This window comes from Aythya fuligula, chromosome 1, assembly GCF_009819795.1.
Source record: "Aythya fuligula isolate bAytFul2 chromosome 1, bAytFul2.pri, whole genome shotgun sequence".
NCBI classification, from domain to species: Eukaryota; Metazoa; Chordata; class Aves; order Anseriformes; family Anatidae; genus Aythya; species Aythya fuligula.
The window spans coordinates 68,001,677-68,026,608 of record NC_045559.1 but is presented as its reverse complement, the minus strand read 5'-3'; the positions used below and the strand labels follow the sequence as shown (position 1 = coordinate 68,026,608).

The 24,932-nt window shown below is 37.2% G+C and overlaps 1 protein-coding gene across 1 annotated transcript in view; it reads right to left on the bottom strand.

Annotated features, from left to right (window-relative positions):
* Window positions 1–24,932, bottom strand: part of PIK3C2G (phosphatidylinositol-4-phosphate 3-kinase catalytic subunit type 2 gamma) — a 209,369-nt gene that overhangs the window by 40,902 nt on the left and 143,535 nt on the right. The window contains 6 exon segments of the mRNA XM_032208221.1: window positions 3,519–3,627; window positions 7,953–7,979; window positions 8,169–8,329; window positions 8,871–9,063; window positions 16,387–16,496; window positions 20,697–20,853. Of these exon segments, the coding sequence (XP_032064112.1) occupies window positions 3,519–3,627; window positions 7,953–7,979; window positions 8,169–8,329; window positions 8,871–9,063; window positions 16,387–16,496; window positions 20,697–20,853 (757 nt within the window).

Here is a 24,932-nt window from a genome sequence, read left to right as displayed (position 1 = left end):
TGTTTGTAGGGAGAAAGTTCGTGTGGCCAAAGCACACCTAGAGTTGAAGCTGGCTGTGTCTGTGAGAGAAAATAAAAAGGGTTTTTTTAGATATGTGAATGGAAAAAGGAGAACTAAAGAATACATAGGGCCGCTCCTTGATAGGGAAGGTCTCCTCACAGACAATGACATAGGCAAAGCAGAGATGCTTAACGCCTTCTTTGCCTCTGTCTTCAATGCCGATGATGGGCTTCGGGACCCAGGGTGCCCTGAGCTGGAGGACCGGGACGGTGGGGATGACAAACTCCCAGCCGACCCTGAACGTGTGCGGGATTTGCTACTCCACCTGGATCCCTACAAGTCCATGGGTCCGGATGGGATTCATCCCCGGGTGCTGAAAGAGCTGGCGGACGTCATCGCGGAACCTCTCTCCATTATTTTTCAACAATCCTGGGAATTTGGAGAGGTCCCGGTAGACTGGAAGCTGGCAAATGTTGTGCCGATTTTCAAGAAGGGTCAGAAAGAAGACCCTAGCAATTACAGGCCTGTCAGTCTCACGTCAGTGCCTGGTAAAATCATGGAGAAGATGGTTCTCGAACTTATTGAGGCCCACCTGGGGGACAAAGCGGTCATTGGTCCCAGCCAGCATGGGTTTGTGAAGGGTAGGTCCTGCCTAACTAACCTGATTTCCTTTTATGATAAGATCACCCGTATGGTGGACCAAGGGAAACCAGCTGATGTGATTTTTTTGGACTTCAGCAAGGCTTTTGACACGGTTTCCCATAGGATCCTACTGGACAAAATGTCCACCATACAGCTAAATAAAAACATCATACGATGGGTGAGCAATTGGCTAACGGGCAGGGCCCAAAGGGTTATGGTAAATGGGGCTGCGTCAGGCTGGCGGGCGGTCACCAGTGGGGTCCCTCAAGGCTCCATTTTAGGGCTGGTACTTTTCAATATTTTTATAAACGATCTGGATGTAGGAATAGAAGGTATTTTGAGCAAGTTTGCTGATGACACCAAACTTGGAGGAGTTGTGGACTCGAATGAGGGTGGAAAGGCCTTGCAGAGGGATCTGGATAGGTTGGAGAGCTGGGCAATCACCAACCGCATGAAGTTCAATAAGAGCAAGTGCCGGGTCCTGCACCTGGGACGGGGAAACCCTGGCTGCACGTACAGACTGGGCGATGAGACGCTGGAGAGCAGCCTAGAAGAGAGGGATCTGGGGGTCGTGGTAGACAGCAAGTTGAATATGAGCCAGCAGTGTGCCCTGGCAGCCAGGAGGGCCAACCGTGTCCTGGGGTGCATCAAGCACGGCATCGCTAGTAGGTCAAGGGAGGTGATTGTCCCGCTCTACTCTGCGCTGGTGCGGCCTCACCTCGAGTACTGTGTGCAGTTCTGGGCACCACAGTATAAAAAGGACATGAAACTGTTGGAGAGTGTCCAGAGGAGGGCTACGAAGATGGTGAGAGGCCTGGAGGGGAAGACGTACGAAGAACGGCTGAGGTCACTGGGCCTGTTCAGCCTGGAGAAGAGGAGGCTGAGGGGAGACCTCATCACAGTCTACAACTTCCTCGTAAGGGGGTGTCGAGAGGCAAGAGACCTTTTCTCCATTAACACCAGTGACAGGACCCATGGGAACGGGGTTAAGCTGAGGCAGGGGAAATTTAGGCTTGACATCAGGAGGGGGTTCTTCACAGAGAGGGTGGTTGCACACTGGAACAGGCTCCCCAGGGAAGTGGTCACTGCACCGAGCCTGTCTGAATTTAAGAAGAGATTGGACTGTGCACTTAGTCACATAGTCTGAACTTTTGGGTAGACCTGTGCGGTGTCAAGAGTTGGACTTGATGATCCTTAAGGGTCCCTTCCAACTCAGGATATTCTATGATTCTATTCTATGATTCTATGTTCACAGACCATAGAGCAGGAGGGAGAGGAGAGCTGTGTGTGGTTAGAAAGTGTTTTTATTACCATCCCAGGACTTTAAACAGTCTGATTTTTCAACCATAGATTAGACTTCAACACAGCAATGCTTGGCCTAGATTGAAAATTCATGTACCTTACAGAAGCCCAGAGAACAGCTGAAGATAGAGAGCTCTTCATTTCTAGGTCGCTGGCTTATATCAGTTTTTCCTCTGCTGTGACCAAAAGGTGCTAATGTAAAACAAACCCGTGACTCTACCTTGAGTGACAGAGTTTACACAACAATTAACCTCAACCTGTAGAGTTTATTTTGCAAGGTCAGTCAGGAGAGCCAAGCACAAGTCAGCTGTCCATGTTAAATTAAGTGCAACTCTGTGACACACATATAATCTATCACTGGAAATCTTCTCAATTTCAACTTGGCACATAATTTTTATTAATAGTAATAAGTAAACTCCTGTTTGGTTTATGTATGGACAGTTTTCTCTTTAATCTCTGCTATGTAATCACAGCTGGGAAAGTTATAAAGGTAGGCAGTAAACATTTTTCTCCTCTTGCAAGATGTTTGAAATTTTGAAGAAAAAATATCCCATCATATCCCTCTTTTGGCACCCTAGACTGTTGACATTATTAAACCAAAACAGCCTGAGTTTGTGCTATAGCCCTGAGGCAATGGGACATGACAAGGCCCATTTGGCAGAAGCCCAGGCTCTGCTAAAGAATGTGCTACCAGTGAAACAGCAGAAACAATGTAGGAGATCATGCCCCAGCTCCCTTGAATTTATTAAACTCCATATAACCATAGGGTCCAATCTTTCCTGTCCATCCAACACCTTTCCTGTCTATTGCTGCTCACAGGAAGACACTTCTTTTTCTCAGACCCAGTAATTGATCATTCAACTTATGAAGTTATGCAGCATAATTTAACATGCTCCCAGGATGCAAAAGGCTTCCTAGATGCCGTTAGCCTGGTGTTTCGCAATGTTGAGGTGCATAAGGCTTTGTCCTGGGCCAGACAGTGAAGAGTCAGTTTTTGTTACTATTGTGACTGTCCATTTTGAAATAGGAGGAAAACACCAAATCTTAGAAAACGATGAATAAAAACCTGTCAGTTTGAATGGACACAATATATCACTCTGATAATGAAATATTCTGATTTTGCTTTGTTTGCAAAAGTTTCTTCTACACATTACTTAAATTTTGAAATGAAGAGGTAGCTCTGTGCTGAAAAAACGGGACTTTTCATTTAGTAACTGTCAAAATCGAACTTTTCAATATTTCAAAATTTACTCCTTTTTTTAGACATTACATTCCTCAGAACCCACTCCTTACTGTCAAAAATACAGTGAATTACTACTTTTGGATGGCAGCAAAGGAAGAGAAGTTATTTTGAATAACACCCTGACAGGTCTAATAAACTATTTTTCAGCCATTCTTGCCTTTGTCTTAAGCTCTGATGAATGCTACAATGGATCCACCTTAAAATGGGTGCATCAGAAGTGTCATTTATGGCATTTAGTTTTTCAGACCAGGCAGTGGAAAGCTTCCTGATTCTTTTGGTACTATGCTACTAAAAGTCATGTGCAAATAAAATAAATACCGGAAATGCTCACATTTGCCATTTTGATGGATCCACTTAATAGCTGCTTCAGATAGAGATTCAAATCCTTCACTCTTTTATGTTCAAGATCTGCAAAAGGTATATGCCATGTGTGGGGAAACCTGCAAGAGAAGAGTATTTGTAATTATTACTCTTGTACTGTATTTGCTGAAAACATTTCCAGGTCTACTTAACAGAACATTAACTCTTTCTAAAATGTTTTGCTGGCAGGTGAAGAGATGGGTAGTTTACATAGGATTGTTTACTCTCTGCTTCTGGTTCTTTTCTGATAATAATTTGCTAATATTCTGTTTCATACTGTACCCTTTTTTTTCCTGTCTAAATCATTACATTTATGTTACACACACACATATACATATATACAAGTTAAAAACCTTAAAAGGCACTTATCTGCATTTTAGGGTATCTAAATACCTCTAAAAATTGGTCCTTTATGATTGTAGGAAAACATTACCCTCTCCATTTTTTTGCATAGTACATAGCACAACAGATCTGATCTCAGACCAAGGCTCATACTATACAAAGCCTTGCCATACAATAATGAATGCCAAAACCTTACAGCAACAATGTGACATTTTATGAATATACCAATGCTTTTTTTTGTTTGTTTGTTTAACCTTAGCTATTTAGAGTGTAGATAAGTTTTTCAGACTAGGCCCCTGAGCCTGAATGCAACTTCACGCACTACTATAACAAAAATAATATATGAAAACAAACTATCATCACAATTAGAAAATCAATCCCAACAAAAGCAATAACAACAGTAATAGCAATGTTCTGTATATTTTGTATTAAGATGTATTTCACTTACTAAATAAAACATATTGGCACAGGATGGTTTTATATCAATTTTCAAATGCTATGGTGAATTAAAATGTCAAAATCTGCTATTTTTTTCACTTGAATCATCTTAGTGTTTTAGATATAACATATTAGATCAGTCAAAAAGTGAGATTTTTAACAATACACATAATCAATTTACATTAACTTTGCCCTGACAAGGACTATTTCTGTCAGGTTGAAGGATCATTGGAAAATCCACCTATGCTGAATTGCATGTAATGGGTTTTATGATATAGATTACTAATATTGCTAAACTAGTATTATACTTTATGTCCACTGATCTATATAATACAGGGTAGCAGAAATATTGATCTGGTCATATTTCATGTTACATCACCACTGCAAACACTTAACCATGTATTGTTTACAAACCTCTTTTTCCTGATACAACCTGGTTTATGCAGCAGACCTGAAGAGATATCTGAAGGCTCCAGACAAATTACTAAAAAGCCAGCTAGCTCTCAAAATACACTGAAAATAGACACTTGCCCAGCCTTTTGAAAGACAGCTGGTCAGATCCTACTTTGAATAGGTTTTACCCAATTCCACAGCTCAGTGATAAGATGTCATCAGCTTTTCAAAAGCCAGCCAAATAGCAACACATGGAGCAGTGGATTCCCATCCCCAGAGAGGAACACTGGCCAGCATTGCAAACCACCCAGCTGTAAAAATAGCACAGCAGCCTCACCTAGTGAAGATAAAATGACCAAAGACAATTAAGCTACAGTTTTTGTTACCAAGAGATTCAAGGTAATTAGATTTCATGAACTGTAATTAGATGTTTTTTGTTTGTTTGCTTTTAAGCTTGTTTTTTAGCAGAAGGCCTTTTATGAAGAGAATACTGATTAATAAGGATATTGTAATTCTTTACAAGAGGACAGGTCTTTAGCTATCTTGTGTAATACTTCTGAGGAAGAACTTAACACTGGTATAACTTAGTCTGCAATTAAAATGGCAAAGAGTCAGGATGATAGCAGCATATTGCATAGCCTTTTGATTATTTTTGCCTGTATCATGGGAAGATCAGGGCTCAGTTAGGCACTGTAAAAATGAACACTGAGAGGCAATTCTTGCCTGAAGAAATTAGAGTAGTAGGGGATGTGACATGACCCAGAATCATGACATATATGAGCTGTACACATAAAATTAGAACCCAGGTCGTTTGACATATATAGACAGGCTGTGAATGTTTTGGGCTTCTCTAGGGCACAAAAAGGACTTCTTTCAAGAGATGGTAGGGAGGATCTGTTTGGAAGCAGCACAAAATAAATGAGGCTGCATAACACAAAGAAAGGACTCTGTAAAATGTTGGCCCTCAGAAAATGCATCCTAAGCACAGTGGCCAAACTGAGGACAGATACATGCATTATCTGTAACTTCAGAGACAGATGATTGATGGCACCCATAACTCTCTGCTGCAGTGAAGGACAATATGAACCTTGTAGTAGAACTGAACAGTTCTTTAAAGTGACTTCATGCTTTTGCTGAATTGTGCCTGTGGCTGAAACGGAGTTTGCACTTGTGAACATGCTTGTGTTAGAAAAGGTTAAGCTTCCAAGTTGATTTTGAGCTTTGCATCTAGTTTAAAGAGATCAGAAAAACATAAACTTGGGCCATTTACACACATCCTGGGTACCAGATCCCATTTGCTACCAATTAGTTTGAAGAACATTTCCATGTATAAACTATTTCACTTAAATGCTTTGTTGAGTGAAAAGACTTTTGGTTAAAAAAACAAAAAACAAAACACACACACAACAACAACAACACAACAACACAACAACAGACGACGACAACAACAACAACAAAACAAAAAAACAACCAACCACAGTTAATACTTTGTCTAAAATCAAATAAGAGAGAAGATGCCAGGGTGCAAGGGCTTGTTTGGGGAAGCTGTACTTTGAATTATAAATATGGGATGAAAGTTTACATGCAATAGCAAAATTTTACATGCTGAGAACTCTGAGCTTCTGTCTTTAGTTTCTTGTGACAACAATATGAAGCAAGCTTTTTGCCTTCCTTTGATGCTTCTGGTATTGGCCAGTGCTAGAGGCCTGCATCACACAGACTAATGGTGTGATATGGTATAGCAGTTCCAGTGAGAACTTCACATACAGAAATAGCTTAGTTTTTACTCTCTGGGCTGCACTAGAAGCCTCCAAATGACAAAGCTACATTAAAATTAAAAAAAAAAAATAATCAAGATGTTAGCATATGAACATTCATATAGAGAAACATCATAAAATGAATTACTTTAACACAGTCTTGAGGAAAGATCATAGAGTGATAGGTTACTGCTGGGACAGAGTTTTGGCAATAAACTTCTGAAAGCCTCAGTATATGTAGATTAACCTCCTGTGAGTCCTGAACTCTCATTTGTATTAAAAATATTATAAGTTATTTTAATAAAGGTAGATTTAGTGAAAAATAGCTAGTGCTGGTTTTGAAATTCACTACAGGATTTCTGAGGTCTGTACACTTCTAGAAAGGAATATATTTTCCTTCAAGGGGTGTCTTCACTGAAAAAAAAAGAAAAAAGAAAGGAACCAAAACAAACCAAACAAGTCATAAATAGCCACTTGAATATTTTATTCTGCAAACTAATAGTTTGCATGCAAATGGCTCCAAATCAAGACAATGATTCAAGCACTTTAGGTGTTCAGTGAAATTCCAATTCTGACCAACTGCTGCAACCAGCTCATGTGGACAGTCATAATGAGTCAAACTGGAGCCAAACTCCCTCAGTTATGGGAAAGATTCTCTAGAATTAACCAATCTAAAGCCATTTAACTGAATAAATCTCACAAACTCAAGGAAATACCAAATTAGACTGAAATGCATCGATTTTATTTTGTAAGTCAAAATCATGTTAATTGCAGCTATTTATCTCAGGTCAAACATCGAAGACCTTTCTATCTTTCAAGTGTATCACTGGAATATCATCTTGGTTCAGGTAAAATGTTTATCTTTATGGTCAGCTTTTTGCTTTATTGTAGATTGAGCTTGAAGAGGTGCTTGTATTAGGCAAGCCAGTATGACTGTTTAGTATTTTCTTCTCAATAGCATATAAAATACAAAGCATATGATATCTGTAGAATATATTACTCTACTTATATTACCAAAGCCATGGAAAATTATTATACAAAGTAAAGCTGTTTCACGTAAGACAGAAATATGAAGCTATAAAGATGTACGCTTCAGGATATTCAAAGCAGGAATGAACATGTACATTGATAAAAAGGAATAGTCAGAATTATTGCAACTAATGATGGCTTATTTTTCAAGACTTATTAACTATTATTATTGATTGATGCAAGGCATAAGGTATTGTTTTAAAGGACTGGGAGAGCAAGGAAGGTTACTGAGTATTTCTCAGCTGAGAAGTATGTGCATCTTTTTGTAAAAATGTTGATCATGCCTGTCAGTATCAGAGATTGTCTTGTTTTTGTTTGGAGCCAGTGCGAACATTCCTACATTGTTTTAATATACTGATTTTGCACAATATTTTGACAAGCATCATGCAGAAAATAAAAACAATTAAAGACTCTATCATGCCTTTAATGAAGTCAATACCATTTACCCTTTGATTTCAGAAATATCTGTCAGGCTCAAACTGTTCCCCTCTTCTATTCCCATTATAAAGGATGAATAAAATATATAAAAGTTGGACTGTCACAATGGTCTATGATTCAGTTTCTTCTAGCCTGAACAGAAAGGTTGATAGAATATGTCTCATTGCCTTTGTGTTTCTAAAAATATGTCTGCCATACATTTTCTCACATTTTTATCTCTGCACAGAGAGAACCATTTAACATTCACTAATATGCTGCCTTACTCTGGGAGTGCCTCTGATGGAAACTGCTTCTGGAGATGGCTGTGAAGTTTTGAGAACTGGTCAAATGATTTCTCCACAAAAGTGACCACATTGCAGGTTTGCACCACCTGGACTAGATATAGCTGTATGGGGGAAAAAGGAGACGCAGAAAAAAGAAATGATCAGAGAGGAAATTTTAAAAAATAAAAATAAAAATGTACAAGTGAAAATATAGGGTGATTTTTACAAAGAAAACCTTTCTTTAATGTAGTGCCAAGTGCCACAGAATTCAGTTAGTAATTTATAGTCTTTGCTACACAGGAGGAACTTGCCTGGATAGCATACAACTGAAAGATCACTGTAGTGCGTGAAAACTAATAATGCACCATTAAACCATTATATAACAGTCTCCAATTTCTATTAGGCTTCCTAATTTTGTGCCATGCTTTCCTCCTGGATGCTTTAATTAGCTCTTGATTTATTTTTCACTACAGGTCAGGAACTTTTCTCCTTAATGGCTCCCTGCTAATAGCCGTCTGCCTGGTGTTCTTTCTCTCTGCTACCTCATTGGCACTGCTGTGATCCTTTCAATGTGGCAAAAGCACATCTTATATAAAAGAGGAGGAAGAGTATATAAGCTCACAAAAGAGTCATTGAAGATCAAGTGAAAAATACAACACATACGGAGTCAGACTTTTTGTTGAACCCCAAAATGGTGGCTCTTGCAATTGACTTCTCTGTGTTCAGCATCATCCATTCCTGGGGGACAGTCTCTGGAGCTGGAGGCTTTGCAGAGCCTGTCACTGACATCTGTGCAAGTGTGTGGATCAAGTTATTGAGCTTAACGGGAAAGCACTCCAAACTTTCCTTTATTTTCCTGAAAAACAAACAGAAGAGGTGCTATTGATGTATCTGGATCCCATTTCTTGATCCTTAGTTTCACAGATACAAGAACCAAAAAAAAACCATACCTAAAACCTACCTCACATGAATATGTACCATATGCACACCACTGACCATTATTTGCAGCAATACATTTCCATCCCTTGAGCCCCTCTGCTTTGAGGACCACTCTTGCTGTAGCTTCTCATGACTGACCTTGGGGTAGTTATACTTCATAAGCTGGATACAACCAGCCTATCAGACAAGAGACAGCCAGAATATTTTCATGTGTGTTTTGAGGAATTCCAGGTTAGAACAACATGTGCTCACTTCAAAAGGGACGGAAGATTGTCTTTGCAATTTCATTACATTAATCTCACATGGACATTAATCTCACATATGTCTGCACAAGGCTAAACATCTCTTGCATCCAATTTTTAATTTAATTGTGTGTGTCTTGTTAAATCCCCTACACAATTCTTAGAAGCCCAGTCTTTGTGGAACAGCTTAAGATGTATATATTTATTTAAAAAAAATATAAATAAATTCTCTTCTCCTCCTATCTTCTCCCATCTCATCCCTGTGTCAGAGGAACCAGAACATACTTCTAATTTCCTAGTTTTGAGATCTTTCATCAGAAAAGACACAATGGAAAGAAAAATTACTAGATATACATGCAGATATGTAGCACAAACTTGTTTTAACATCGAAGTGAACTTGAATTGGGAAATAACACTGCAAGATAATAACTGGTCTTTGAAGAGAATATGCAGTGCTTATTAGAAAACACTTGCCCTTCTGAATTCAATTGCTGCTTAAAATCTATTTAAAATGTGTTACTATTTTTTTTTTTCTATTTCCACGCTTAATTCTATAGCTCTCTGAAGACATTCTGGATGGGTTTTATGTTACAGAACAACATCCTATTAGTTTCAGGCCATATAGTAGCAAACCTCTATCAAATTGTCTGGTGTTCCCCCCACTCCCTGTTTTGGACTATATCTAACTAGCTTACAGGAATTGACAATACCCTTAACCACCTTCGTCATTACCTCTTTGAAGCTGAGCAAATGCTTCATCTGTCATTTAAGATTAAATTCTTATTCATGTCTTTCTCTGTGTGGGCTGGATTGCATACTACAGTCAATTGAAATCAACTCCATTCATCACATTAGTCTGATTTTCATGATCTCAGACATTCTGGCTAAAGACTATAGCTTTACAGATGCCACCATACCAAAAAGAATATTCTACCTGCAGCTAGCTCCCCAGCTTGCTCCCCCAACCTGAGATCTCATTCAAAATACCATGTGAACTCATCATACACCAATTAGGCATACTAAACTAAGGAAACAAGATGTATATGTTTTTCTTAATGTAATAGCATGAAAGGTATCTCTGAATTGATTTAGTTCATTACCTTAATTATTAATTACATTCTTCATAAACAAATACCTACAGACTATTTAATAAATAATTAATTAATACTAAAATTGAAAACAAGAAAATAAATCTAATTTCAAAATATTAGTACAAAATCACTGATTAGTTAGGTCACATCTGAGGTGAACATTTCTTTTTTAACTCTTATGTGTTTAATTTAATGTTTAGTTTAAACACTTGCTAAATCACTGAGACATGATTTAGGTTATAGAAACTGTAAATTGGCCATATTATAGCAAACTGATTAGGGATTTTGCAATGTTACTATAAGAGACGTTCACTTTGCAACTAAATACAGTGCATTTAAATTCACATAAAACAGGTCTCTGCTTATAAATTAGTATTAATTCAGACATCATCACTGTCACAGAGCAGCTGATATTGGAATACTACTATTTAAATAATCCAGTATTTTAATAGTTTGTAGTTTTTTCCATGGATCCATTAAGCTTCTAAAATACTTTTAACACTTAGATTGCTAATCACATGCCTTCTCTAAACCAAAACAGAGGCTTTTGTTAATGCTGTATCACTTGTCAGTGTTTAAAGGTAAACATTTAAAACAAAATAAAGCTAGAATTATATATAGTTTTTGCCATCTCTATATACTCTGCTTTCTCTGTATGTGGTCCTCTCTGTTATAATAGAAAGCAATAAGCAATCAGTATGTCCTGTCATTAAGAATGAGTTTAAAAGGCCTCTTTGCTATTCTGATGACATCTCAGAGTGTGTCTTCACAGCAAGGTACAACAGCTACAGTTAAAATTTGCTGAATTTTCTTTCAAGGGTGAACAAGCTTAAGGAAACTCTCTATTCCACAGTTTCCCAAAGCTTCCTAACAATGTATGGAACAGTGATGTACATCAAACTCGTGTCATCTTTTTAAATTTTGTGTTTTATTTTTGGTGTAGATTACATCGCTGACCCAGTTTACCACATTGTGGCAATCTGATTCCCCTTTCTGCCAGCATTTTAAAAATTCATTAGAAATTCATAAGAATCTGTACTAGAACCTTCTCCTTGAACTCTCTCAAATGCTTTCTCTTCTATTGAGCCCCATTAAGTTTAGCTACTGGTGAAGAATTTGTTAATAATGGGTATCATTTACTGAGATCCTCTTGCTCCCTAGGTCACTACCACTTTTGCTGTGCCTATAGCTGGCTCTGTCCTCACAATGGTATCACTGTGAATCATAATATTTCTAAAACAAAATTTGCTGGCAGCAACATTTTTTTGTTTGTTTATTTGTTTGTTTTTTCCACATGACAATATTCTTTTACCACACAGATTGCTGTCTGACCTATTTTGCGGAAACATGAGTTAAATATCTGGGATTATTCAAAGGGAATAACTTTTCATGTTCCACCTGCTGCACGGGCTTTGACTTTCAGATTTGGTTTACAGATTTTCTGCAAAACTGTCAAATCACTATCAGGTGAAACATGCACAGACTGGTTGGCAGTTTATGTAAACAGATGCATGAAAAATTTGGCTTTTTCAAGAGTGCCTAGTGATGGAAGTATACCCCCAAGTCTACATGAGAAAGTAGTGAAGTCCAAAAAGATTTATTATGTGAAATATGTGGTGTTGAGACTCCAACAGCCATGCAGCCATGTGCCTTTTAGGGGTTTACTTCAGGCTAACTCTGATTCTATGGGCAGAGCACATCTGATACTCTTTTGAGGTGCACCTTCCATTCCAGTTTCTTCACTGGTAGTCTTCCTGTGCACCTCTCTCCCATACAGAGGACATTCCCTTCCCTGAGCTGGTGACACATGGGGTTTCTACAACAGTATGAATGTCTCAAACAACATAACTTCAAGGAGGAAGTTTGCCTCTGTTCATTTGATGCAGGTTTACCAAGACCTTTACAAACTACTTGAGTGCAGCTGAAAGAGAGTTTAGTATAGTAGTTTTGTCTATGTCCCATTAGAAGTCACCAGCTGTCACTGTTTTTTCAGCTGTTTGGAAGATTTCTTGCTGGAATATCTGCAGTCACCTCAGAAACAGGGCTTGTCTGATCATTTAAAGATTAGTGTCACGTTTTGAAAGGGGTTACTGTGAACTGTCCAGTTTTGCAGCTGTTGGCAGTTGTGGTTTGGAGTGGATACATTTGACCTAGGCAATGGCAGGTACCTAATAAATGAAAAATAAGTAAAGATGGCAGCTGACCTTAGCAGCACCCCTCAATCAAGCAACTGAAGATATGCAGTGGTACTTCGCTGGTAATTGCCAGATCCACAGTGCCTCTCTTATTCATGAGTTTCTAGAAGTGAGTTAGATTGCATACTACAATCAATTGAAATCAACTCCATTCATTGCACTAGGCTCACTTTAATACCGTAAAAATAATTTTAAATACATATCACTTTACAGGCATATTAAAAATGTCAGGCAGCAGTTGACACCATGCTGACATTTGAAGATTATCTACAGAATACCAAAGAGGAAATTTATATCCAGAAATAGGATGACTTTCTTTTTTCATTGTTATAACTGAGTTGTGAAGGAATGAGGAAAGGAGGGAGGGAAAAGGATCAAGTTGAGTTTCAAGGATCAAACTGAGTTCAGGGCAGATGCTGGAGAGACAACGTTTCATTTGGCACTAGGTGCACAGAAATTACAGGCAAACACAGAAACTCTTGTTTAACTCTCAATCGGTGCACTGTTTATTCATGATCTGAGAGTGTGACCTTCCAGAAGGCTGCAATCTGTGAGCTTCAGAACTGCTGCTCATCAGCTCATAATAGTGAACTGACCCAATGTGAGAAGAGAACAGTACACAAATGAAAACACAGATTACTGAACATGTCTTAATTCAAAAGTGAGAGCAAAAGAAACACTGAATACTTTAGAATACTGAAAGGATTTGGACGTTAAAGTCCAAACTCTGGTATCATTATCCCATTGGCTAAAAAGGTGAAGGGCAAAGAAAAAATTAACATTGCTTTGCCAAGAATATTTGTGGCATTATTCATCGTTTTATGCTGTTTTTAAGTGCCAGTGGAGGCAATATCAGTACTATTCTCAAATCAAACTCAGATTAGCAGGTTTTTTTTTTTTTTTTTTTTTTTTTTTTTTTTTTTTTTCCCAGCGGATACGTTATATGATTGAAACTGAAAGATCACAATAAATAACTTGCATTTAGAACAACAAATAACTCTTGGCATTTTTCAGCATTCCAATGACCACATTTCTTATCTAGAAATGAACTTTTAAAAAATAATGTATATAGAAATGAACTTTTTCAAAACAATAAAATGTTTACAGAAGTAATTGTGGAGAGAAAGCAGCTATGAATTTCAAAGGATTTGAAGGCTACTGGAAGTTATGCTAATAAACAGAACTTCCAATTTCACTTGCTTTCTAAGGAAAACCTGAAAAATAGATATAGGAATAAACTATGGAGAGACCATGAGAAGTGTGGGATTTGATTTTTTTCTCACCTGTGCTTTTTGTACAAAAAGGAATTAGGGAGGAATTTTTCTGAAGGATGGGAATAAAGACAACATAGGTAATGCAAAGCTCACAAAAATCTCAAAATATTAACATTCCTAGGAGCAGGTCAGAAAATGCTTATATTGACGGTAAGTCCTGAATAGATCTAGGTATCAAGCCATACCAAAGACTGCCTGGAAACACTTTTCAGAAGTTAAAATACTACTAGACATGAAAGCTGGCATTCTGCCTATGTTTAAACATGTAGAAGTGTTAGCTAATACATGCATTGAATTAACACAAATTATGTTTAAGCATGAATACAAATTAGAATTAAAAAAAAAAAAAAGTAAAATGAGATCCATAGAAATTCATGAGCTGATGAAAAGACAACTTGTACTTAAAATGAGCATATATGATACAAACATACACCTAGCAATATCTGAGTTTTCTGTATGATATAATGATCTCTATGACCAGCAACAAATTCAAAGGAAATTAGAACAATAGCCCTAGAGTTCTCTAAAAGCATTATAGCAGAAAATACAGTTTCAAATAAGATCTGAGCCCACAGCACTGCACAGATCTGCAGCATGGTGTTACTTTTATTGGTAAGCAGGACTTGAGGGTCGATTCCCACTCTAAAGTCCTGCACTTTCCTCAGCCTCAAAACTCCATAACCACCTCACCCACTTCCAAGAAAGAGTACGGAGAGAGCTCTCGTCCTGAATGCTGCCCTCATCCTTTATCTTCTGTCTAAGCAAGACTGCTGTGAATTTAACCCTAACCGTAACCTTATTCCTACCCAAGTGAAAAGCATACTAATGCTTTTAACCTCCAGAAGAGTTCTAGGCACTGGCTCTGAGTTTTGCATGACACTAATTCAATTTTTGCTCTGAAGACTCACGTTTCCCTATTTGTTATGTATAACCTAGTCTTTTTTTTTTTCTCTAATTAAGTGAAATGGCTTTTCTACCCATGAGAGGCAAACACATCCACCCAAACTATGACAGATTCAAGACTTTTACATTTTAATTAGAAGCTGCATGTTTCCTATTTGAAGTGGAAATGTAAGTCTGTAATTTGGGAATATGTAAAATTTTAAAGGAAAGGATAAGGTAGGAGTTGACAGTAAATGTGAAGCTGTAATTAAATTTTAAAATAAACCAATCTTGTTAAGGGGCAATAGGGAAAGCATATGAGAAAACAAGAGTTAAAGGAGAGAAATCTCAGTGCTCTGCTGTGTGCAAAGTGATGGAACAATTGCTCTTGCCTAAAGGCAGTTCACGCGGTGGGAGAATTATGCGGCCTTATGGAAGTGTCCTTTAGGGCTTTGAGTTTGGAAAGACTGTCAACTGGACGTGCCCTGCACATGCACAAGAAGAAGCAGTCAGAAGGGTGTGGCTTACTGTGCATGTGTATGCAGTGATGAGCATGCTGTGAATTCAGACTGTCCTTTGCAAATGATGGTGTTGCAAAGAAGAGGTTCTGACAGGGAGAGATTTTCTCATACTGTGCCTAGAATGAGAAAGTGAGCTTCGAAATCCATTCAGTTTCCATTGATTCAATATAGAGCATCATCAAATTAACAGTTGGAAGTATATGTACTACAGAGGCCTGTCCCAAAAGATCACAACTGCAGGTTTCCGACCAATTTTTAATAGGTCATCTGCAACTCCTCACCAATAATCCCCAGTTATTATCACAAACAAGTAAAACATGTGATTATCCTCATACAAATAAAGCATTACATATACCTATACTCATATACAATTCTGTTCTGTTATACATCTATTAAGTCCTTAACAGAAGAATAATTACCATTTTGCAGATGGAGAAACTATGGCTAACAGAGGCAGAGTAACTTGCCTGAAGCAACGCAAAAGGTAGAAAGAAGATCAGAAAAGGGAATATAATGCAGGAATTTTAAGTCCTCATTCAGACGGTTAACAAGTCAAACCTTTTTATGGGAAGATTTTACAAAACCCACTGCAAACATTATTCAGATTTTGTTGTTGTTGTTGTTTTTGTTACTTGGAAGAACATTCAAACATTCATTCAAAATGTCTGCAGTCCAAATCCTGTTGCATGGAGTTAGTAGATCTAAAGGCAGAGGTAAACTGGCTATAAATAAGCCATAGTGGTTTTACCATTCTAACTGAATAAAACCGGTAGGCACTGAATAACTGTCTTCCTACATATGTACCACAAGTGCACAACTGTGTATCTTTGAGAAACCTGAGAAGGTTGATTATAAGATGCATAAGGAGTGGATTTTTTAAAGTAAGCATATGAGGATGAATTATCCTTTTGTGTAATTTCACTCATTACAACCCCTTAACATAAGAGGAAAAAAATGTGTTAAAAAAAAAAAAAAAAAAGACAGCTTTTCTTTATGCCTGAAGGTGAAAAACTTTCTGGATTATATTGTCTTTACCTTGTAAAGTAGCTTGTAGCCTGGAGGTCTGAGTCCTGAGGACGGAGGTTATCATAGACATATTTCAAATCCTGAATACTCTTCAGCTCAGGCAATCCTGCATGCAGCATCTTAAAGTAAAGAAATGTCATTACTTCCTTGTGCTACTAAAAATAAAATTAAATTAAATGGGGCCAACTGAGAAATGGAAGGATTTACACAGAAAGGGCTTTTTCTAAAACACAAAGTTTTGCTGATCTGTAAAGTTGTTCTGGTGCTAGAGCAATGCCTGGAATACTAAAGTGAACATACTGCATTGTAAACCTTCACACTGAGGTACCAGGAAGAGGAACTGGAAAATCACCAGTCTATTTGAGCTATTTATTTTCTATTCCAATGTCACAATCTCAATACATGCCTTGCTAATCTTCCTTCATAGCCTTCTAATGGTGATAATGGGAAGACAACAGGATGCTGGGAAAATGTAGCCACCTGAACAATAGTGACCACTTTTCTGTTACACTGACAATGATAGCCAAGCCCTAATCCTATTTAGTGCAACATCACCTTCTCATCTGTAACTACGACTTCCACTAGCACTGCTCTGGACTCTTCCTGCAAATGGATCATACAGTCATTCCCTTTACAGTCAGTGGAGGAAAAAGATCCTTTTAAATGTTCACTTACAGAAGGAGCCCTGACTTGGCCACTCAGAACTGCTCTCTGAAAGAAATACATAATTCCTCTTCCATGAGGGATGGAGCTGGTCTAGTTAGTTGGCCATGTTAGGTTAAAAAGACAAATAATACAAATATTTCCCTTGCAAAGTTACAGTACAATGAGCAGTGTAGACAACTGTGTCCAGTTGACCATACATCTCTCTCCATGCAATGTAAAATGTCACAACAAAAATCTTTTTGATTCACTTCAAAACATACTGATTTTTCTCAACGATCACAGTAAGTTGAGAGTGATGTTTTGTGTGTAATGGAGAAAAAAATCACTCCTTCACATTGCTCAGAAGGAAACGTATGTGATTTTGCAGTCACTGCTGTGCATTCTTCATTGACATTTATGTCTACTGCAGATAGAATGTCCCACTGAGTTTTGCAGATAATGACAAAGAAAAAAAAGAAACACTGATCTTATTTTATGGTTTGGTTGAAGGTTAAATAGAGGAAAGCGAAAAGGGATGAGGGGAGGGTGTCATTTTCCTTATTACTTCAAACCTCAATATTTTTACATCAAGTTTCAATATTTTGTATGTTTTCTTTTTGGCATTATGAGGAAAATCTTGCTTCATGTAAGGCCAAATCAGTACTACCACTGGACCTTTAGATTGCTGTCTCACAGAGTTCTGGCTAGCAAGGAGCAGAAAGACAGAAAGTTCAATGAGGCGAATGTAAGTAGCTTGTTTTCTTGACTGGATGAAACTTGGTGAGTTGAGAGCTGGGACAATAACAATGCTCAGCACTTAGGGATACACACTGCTATTTACGTCTCCAACACATTTATAAGAAAGGTAACTCCTGTCCCCTTTTAAAATTAAGAGAGTTGTTGCATAGACAAATTAAGCTTCTTGCCCTTCATTAGAAAATGGAACAGTGACAGATCTGAACATAATCTGAATGATCCATAGTGTGACTACATAATGGGATTCTTTAGGATCCCTGAACTGCAGAAGGGAGTCATTTGCCAGCCCCCAAAACATCTTCAGCTGGGTGGTACCTACACACTGTTTTGCTGACTGCAAGAGTTGCTAGAGGGTTATTACACTGCTTCATCCCTCTTGCTTCATATACCATATCTATCTTGCTTTCCCTCATGGAGGAGGCTTCTAAAAATGTGGCTAGTGTTTCTAGATGCTAATTGGACAAGAGATGGAACAACTGTTCAGAAAACAACTACAGGTTGCCTAGGGAAACTCAAATACTAGATGGTTAAGTTTAAGCGTCTGGATTTATCCCCTCTTGTCTGACCACACGTCTTGACCTACCACACTTAATCATCTCAGGCCATCTTACTTGTTGAGTGGAACTGCTTATGCTCTCCTTGGGCCTGGATTCAGAGCTCCTATCAGCCTCTGTTTAATAGCTCACATCAACTCTTTAACAAGAGCAAATCTAATGAACTACAGTCATTTATACACCTGAACACTGTCAGCAGACTGTTGGGTCTCCCACAGATGTTTCTGCTTTTCAAAGTGATGGAAACTTCATGGATTATTTCTTACTCCCAGAAAATGTTGGAACAGTTCTAGAAACATGCTGCTCACCACTATGAAAAAGCATTAAGTCCCATACTACGGGAAAAAAAATAATTATGAAAACACTTTGCTAGAAACCACTAACAGTCACTGACCATCCAGAGTACTGTTTACAGCTCTTGTCAAGCTGTACTTTTTGGAAATGGCCTTATAGTTTGAATTTTTTTAACCATGCTTTACAAATAGTGTCTTATAAAACAGAATGGGACAGGGGAAAGAGAGCTAAATGATGCAGATTTCCAGATATTGAGAGGTATCTTAGACTGTCATTGATACACATAGGCAGTGGTTAGTTTGTCTTGTCCTTTCCTGATAACATCTGATATTTTGCATAGAAATTAATTCAAATTATGACTTCATGGTCTATTTAGTTTTCTTAACTAAAACAGTTTCAGAACTAAAACATTTTGATACCTTCTTCCAACCAACACTCCATTTCAAGTACAGAACCAGACTCACCTTTCCAAACATCACTGGCAAAAACAAGGCATGCACAACTCATCTAGTTTTATAATTTCCTTTTGATATCAAGTGCTCATCAATGAGGTGTGAGTACACTGCCAGTTGTTTTTCATTATGAAATGCAACACAATTGACTGAACTGCAGTTCATTGACCAATGCTTAAACATATTTGTATCCTGAATTTTAGCTCAGCACTCAAAGAACAGCAGAAACAATAGAAGAGGCAGTATGCCCTGAATATAAACAAACCTGAGCTGTATCCAGGCAGAGATAGCTAGGTATTTCAGAGTTCCTGCTGGGAACATTTTCCTAACACTCTCTATATATTATCTCACAGTAATCTAACATCAGTATCTCTTCTGGTTGCAGAAGAAGGGACTGACTGCACTGAGGACCAGGGGGTGAACAGGAGATGTAGCTATATTTCCAGCATGCAGTTTTAGGCAACCTGTCCAGAAATGCAGAGATAACTGCTATGGATGAGGGTGCACAGGTGCTCTTGATTTTTTTCCAGAGACTCTTTAACTTAGATAGTATTTCCCAGAATGGCATTTTGCACTACTTCCAGCCACTATGGCTACTACGTGTTTGGGCAGAAGCAGGGTTGAGATTTGATGCAATCCTTCCTGCTCTATATTGGGTAATCACACAACGTACCACTGCATGAGAATTTATGGACAAGACAGAGGCAGGACAAGGAAATTCTTGCTGTTTCTTCCCCCCTCCCCCACCTCTCCACCATTGCAGAAGCTGGAGACAATAGAGCTGTGTTTATGGAGTAACATTTTGGCTGTACTCCAGCTTCAGCAGGAATTCTGGTTATAACTTCATATAGAATTTTCATACACTAACATTACCTAGGCTTTGCATTGGGCCCTGGACATAAGTTTTGGATTAATAGTCTAACCAAGCATATAAACAAATATTAGTTAATTTAATATTCTCATTCTACCCGTGAGAGGGGAAAATTATTAAGGTTTCATACTCAAGTAGAGTCATAAAGAACTTATGGAATCTGCCACAGCACGTGAATCAGCATGAATACTTAAGGGATAAAAAACACCTAAAGATCTTTAAATTCTATACAAAAGGATTCTAAAATCAGTCTTAATATAGGTCTTGCTCCTTTATTTGCCATCCTAAAAAGGGAGTGTGGAATTGTGCAAAAAAAAAAAAAAGGCATCACTGGTAGCTGCAGTGCTGCTACATACTCTTACATCAGTCAATGTGTGAAACATTTAGTTTTCTTTGGCTTGCTATAACCATAAATGAGGTTGGCAAATGATTGCTTGAAAACCTTGAAAAATGACTGAGTGAAAATTCCTGAATGTAGACCTTGCACCCAGGTTATTTTACAGCTTTCAGCTATTTTGTAAAAAACAAATAAACAAAAACAAGTGGCAGCTTAGCTTTTCTCTTCTTAGAAATTAGTACATGAAATTGCATATTTTCTTTGCACAGGAAGTGCCAGCACTAACATTTTCTGGAGTGCAGCTTGATACCTCTTCAAATCATAGTGCTACAGGAGGCAGTAGAGAAGTGTTAAAAGGGAAGAGAACACCAGAGGAAATTGATTTTTGGTTTCATCTTCAAGTTTCTTACCATCTCCAGCAGATTCAAGAGTAACTGGCTGTGTTTCCTGACTATATTATATGCTCGACAACAAAGCTCCACAAACTCTTGAAAACGCTGTGGGTTTTTTCCACCTTCTGTGATGAAATACTCCATCTCTGATGTGAAGATGAAAGGAGCTCGGTCCCTTAAAAAGAGAACAATTACATGAGAAATTTCATTTAAAATAGCAAATCATGCAGGACGGTTAATATTTGTGTCTCATTATTCATATTTGTTTTTCCAATATTATCTTCCTCATTATTTAATCTCTCCTTTCCTCCAGTGTGGACAGGTCTATTGGTCTATCTGGTATCCCTGACTAATTGGGGCAGAGACAGGTCTCACAGCAAGAGCTTCCCAGTAAGAAAGACAACAACTAAACAAGTTTGGGGCTTACTTATTTTCCTCTGTCTTTTCTTTACTTTTCTTTTTAAATTCTCATTGTTTAATTTCTTGACTTCTGCCCGAAAGTGAATCTGGAAACATGTTCACGCCTAGTATTGAAATATTTAAAAGCTGTTCTCAAACAGGATGGGATATAAATATCAACTCCCTACCAGAAGTAGGGAGAACTGAGTTAAAGAAGTGAGTTAAAGAAAAAAAATGCAACCCCACAATCCAAAAGCAACAACAAAAATATATAACATATGATGTGATCATTAAATATACACCATTTTGAAGGGATGTTTCTAACTTGAGTTAAAACAGAATAAACCCAAATACATTCTCTTGTTCTATGTATAGTTACCCTGTATTCACTCAGGAGTAAATGAGGTGCAGAATCTGAAACCATGTCTTGCCTTTTTTCTTATCAGTAGCAATGTTTGTGACTATGACATGCTATAGAAGTAAAAAACAAATTAACCAGGCTTCTGCTAACAATGCTATCATTTGATAGTTTTAGAAAAGACAGATATACTGCATCTTACCACAGACAAAACTACTGCAGTGATTTTCTCATCACAACTGTGTATACAGATGCATGTACACAGATTAGAGGGCTATATCCCACGGAAATACACACAGTTGGTTAACCCTTAAATCAAAATAAACTCGAGTAAACCAAATACTTTTGGGAAACAAATGCAGAAACAAAGTTGAGAATGTCTGTTTCTTGCTAAAACTTCAAATGTGGGCAGAACCTACTCTGCTTGCTGATTCATTCATAAACAAGACAGAGAAAAATTTCCTTGGAAATGTCATCATTTTCCTACAAAAATGTTTGCTTGGTATTACTGTAGAAAGTCCACTTGCCATGAGATTCGAGGCTGCAGATGGAAGTCTCAGTTACATGAAATGTTAAATGACCTTCCCTTTCTTATTTGTGGAATATTATTTTTGTTGTTTACAGTGAAGACAACTTCCTTGAAAACAGACCCCCTACAGGCATCATTCAGCTCAAATCAGCCCAGGTCTTTTTTTTTTTTTTTTTTTAAATTATTACTTTTATAATTTTTTTTCATTTTTTTTTTTAAATATATTATTCCATTTCATTTAGGCAGTATTAGGAATGACGAAAATCTCCACAATATTGATTCTTATTCTTTCCTTCCACATTTTTCTGTATCATGCAAGATGTTAGATGTATCATGCAACATAACAGTGTGACAGTTATGTTACAGTAAGACTTTTTCACAGTGATTTTGTAGTTTTGTGCTGTAGCTCTCAGAGAATTACAAAATTGATTCTATTACTGATTTCAGAGAGCAAGATTTTCCCAGATCCATCTCTTATTCATTCATCTTTCAGCTTATCTTTTGTCTATCAGTGGCATTTAATGTAGATGTTAAGTATTAATTAGTTAGGTTCAATTAGGGTCTCAGAAGTCAATTTGTTGAAACCAGTAAGAAAAAGAGATTGACCCAGAAAATAAACATTTTCACGTATCTGTGGGTAGACATCCAACCTAAAATCTTATTTGAAAGCTTTCTAGCACCTTAAGAATACTTAAAAAACAGAACTCAGTTTCTTGTCCACAGTGGGGTATTTGGGCTAAAATATCCCGAGCTAAAATAACTGCTCTAAATTTACCATAATGTGTACTATGTTCAAAGCTCATATTTGATTTCTGATGTCCAGCTGCATGAAGAGACACAATTACACCATGAAGACAAAGCCCTTTCTGAGCTAGTCCAAGTATCCCACATTAAGCTACTTGCTTAAAACAGATAGTTACATCAGAAATTACTTTAATGGAAGAAATATTATGTTTAACATTGCTGGGTTGGGCTGTGGGCCAACTTCCACATAATGCATTGACTGCAACATTAGTCAATTCCCCTACTGCTGTTGCTAAAGGATCCATTTGAACACATAACTGATATGTTGGTATTTACATGTATATTACTTACAGGTTAATTTTTCTTGTGAGATAATTTTAAGCAGTTTTACAAGGTTCTTAAATTTCTCAGTATTATTGAAGACATTATTATTATTATTAATAATAATAATAATAATAATAATAATTTGGTAGGGCTCTCTGCCCTTATTAACTTGCAAAATATGGTATAGATTTTTTTTTCATTATATAAGCCTGATTTTGCTCAAGGTATTGTAGTATCAGAACCTTGCCCACAAGTAACCCCTGCAATGATTCAGACACTAAAGCTCCATGCTTGCCTGTGTCTAAGTAAGCTGTCCACTCAGAAAGGGATCACTTGCAGTTGAAATAAAAAAACATGAAAACAACCTAGTATAAGAGACAAGATCCATGAGAAGGAACAACAGAGTCATTTGTCATGATAATATTAAAAAGTAAAGTTTCAGTGGGAAGAGATACTCGTTGACAGTAGGTTAAAGTTTCTGAAAGAAAAAAAAAAAAAAAAAAAACAACTGACAGGGCTGAACATCTATGTAAGTAGGCAAAATGTTCTTTGCTGTTTTCACAGACTTCTCTGGAATATAAAAATATGGAAAGTGATAATCTAAAGATTAGTCCAGAAAAATTACATACAGGCAAGTGTAAGTCACCATCCATCATGCATGGGAAAACTTACATCAGCAAATGATGGTGGATGTTTTAGCTTGCATAAGAAAAAAAAGCAATAACTGCTCTGGTTTTGCATGAGCTTTTTAATTTATCACACATACATGTGCAGATGAACTTCACCCAGGTGTACAGCCTATGTTTCTATATTTAAGCCATCTCTAACCAATAGCCTTCTCTATGGCACAATAGCTTAGACAGTATTTCAGATAAGCTTGTTAATAAATATAAAAGACATCACTTATTTGAACATAACCCTATTACATAATTTCTTCAAATGAAATTATCTAAAATATAATTATCTATCTATCTAAAAGATAATTATCTAAAATTATCTAAATATTAAAAACTTTATACCCCCAAATATACTCAAGATCACAGATAAAACCTATAATACTTTAAATCCATGGGATGCGCAAGGACCCATATTCTGTACTACAGCCAATAGGAAAATAAGCCATAGCCTAAAATCTGTATCTATTACATTTTTTTCCCATGCAATTAATGAATTAGCTGGGTGTAGTTTAACAAAACTAGTATGATTAGGTACTTTCAAGGAAAAGACTTTTACTATGATATCCCTGTAGAAGACCAAAATCCTTTTTATTTTCTTGAGTACCACCATTTCTAGAAAAAAAGCCTTATTGAGACAATTGGTGTGTCTTGAGGTGGACCATACCATAGATGTACAGTGTATAATCCCCTCAAAATCATTAAATCTATCTTGTCACTTTCTCTTGCTCTATCTTCCTCCTCTCTTTTCCCCCATGGCACTAAAGATCTAGATGAGATTAATAAACCTTTTTTTTTTTTTTTTTCTTTATGGGAAATCAGTCAAAAAGGTAATACCCCATTTTATTCCAGAGCCTGATTGCAATCCTGGACATTAAAGAGTTTTGCTTTACTATGGCTGTGACAAAAGAGTGCGCTCACATCATGTGCTCATGCAGGGAAAAATAAGATTAGTTTTATGTTTTGGTGGTTGTTGTTGTCATTGTTGTTGTTTTCTTTATTTACTGCTTTTAGAGATATAAGATTTTCATTGGAATGTGTTTTACAGTTCCTCTGAAGATTAAGAATGTTTGGATAATATGTCATCAGAGAAAGGAAAGAAATTAAACCTCAAGCAACTAAACAGATCATCATGCAAAAACAAACTTAGTTTGGGTTTATGGGAACACTTATTAGGACTTTACTATAGGCTAGAAATATGTTGCATTCTCTCACCCTCCCCCCTC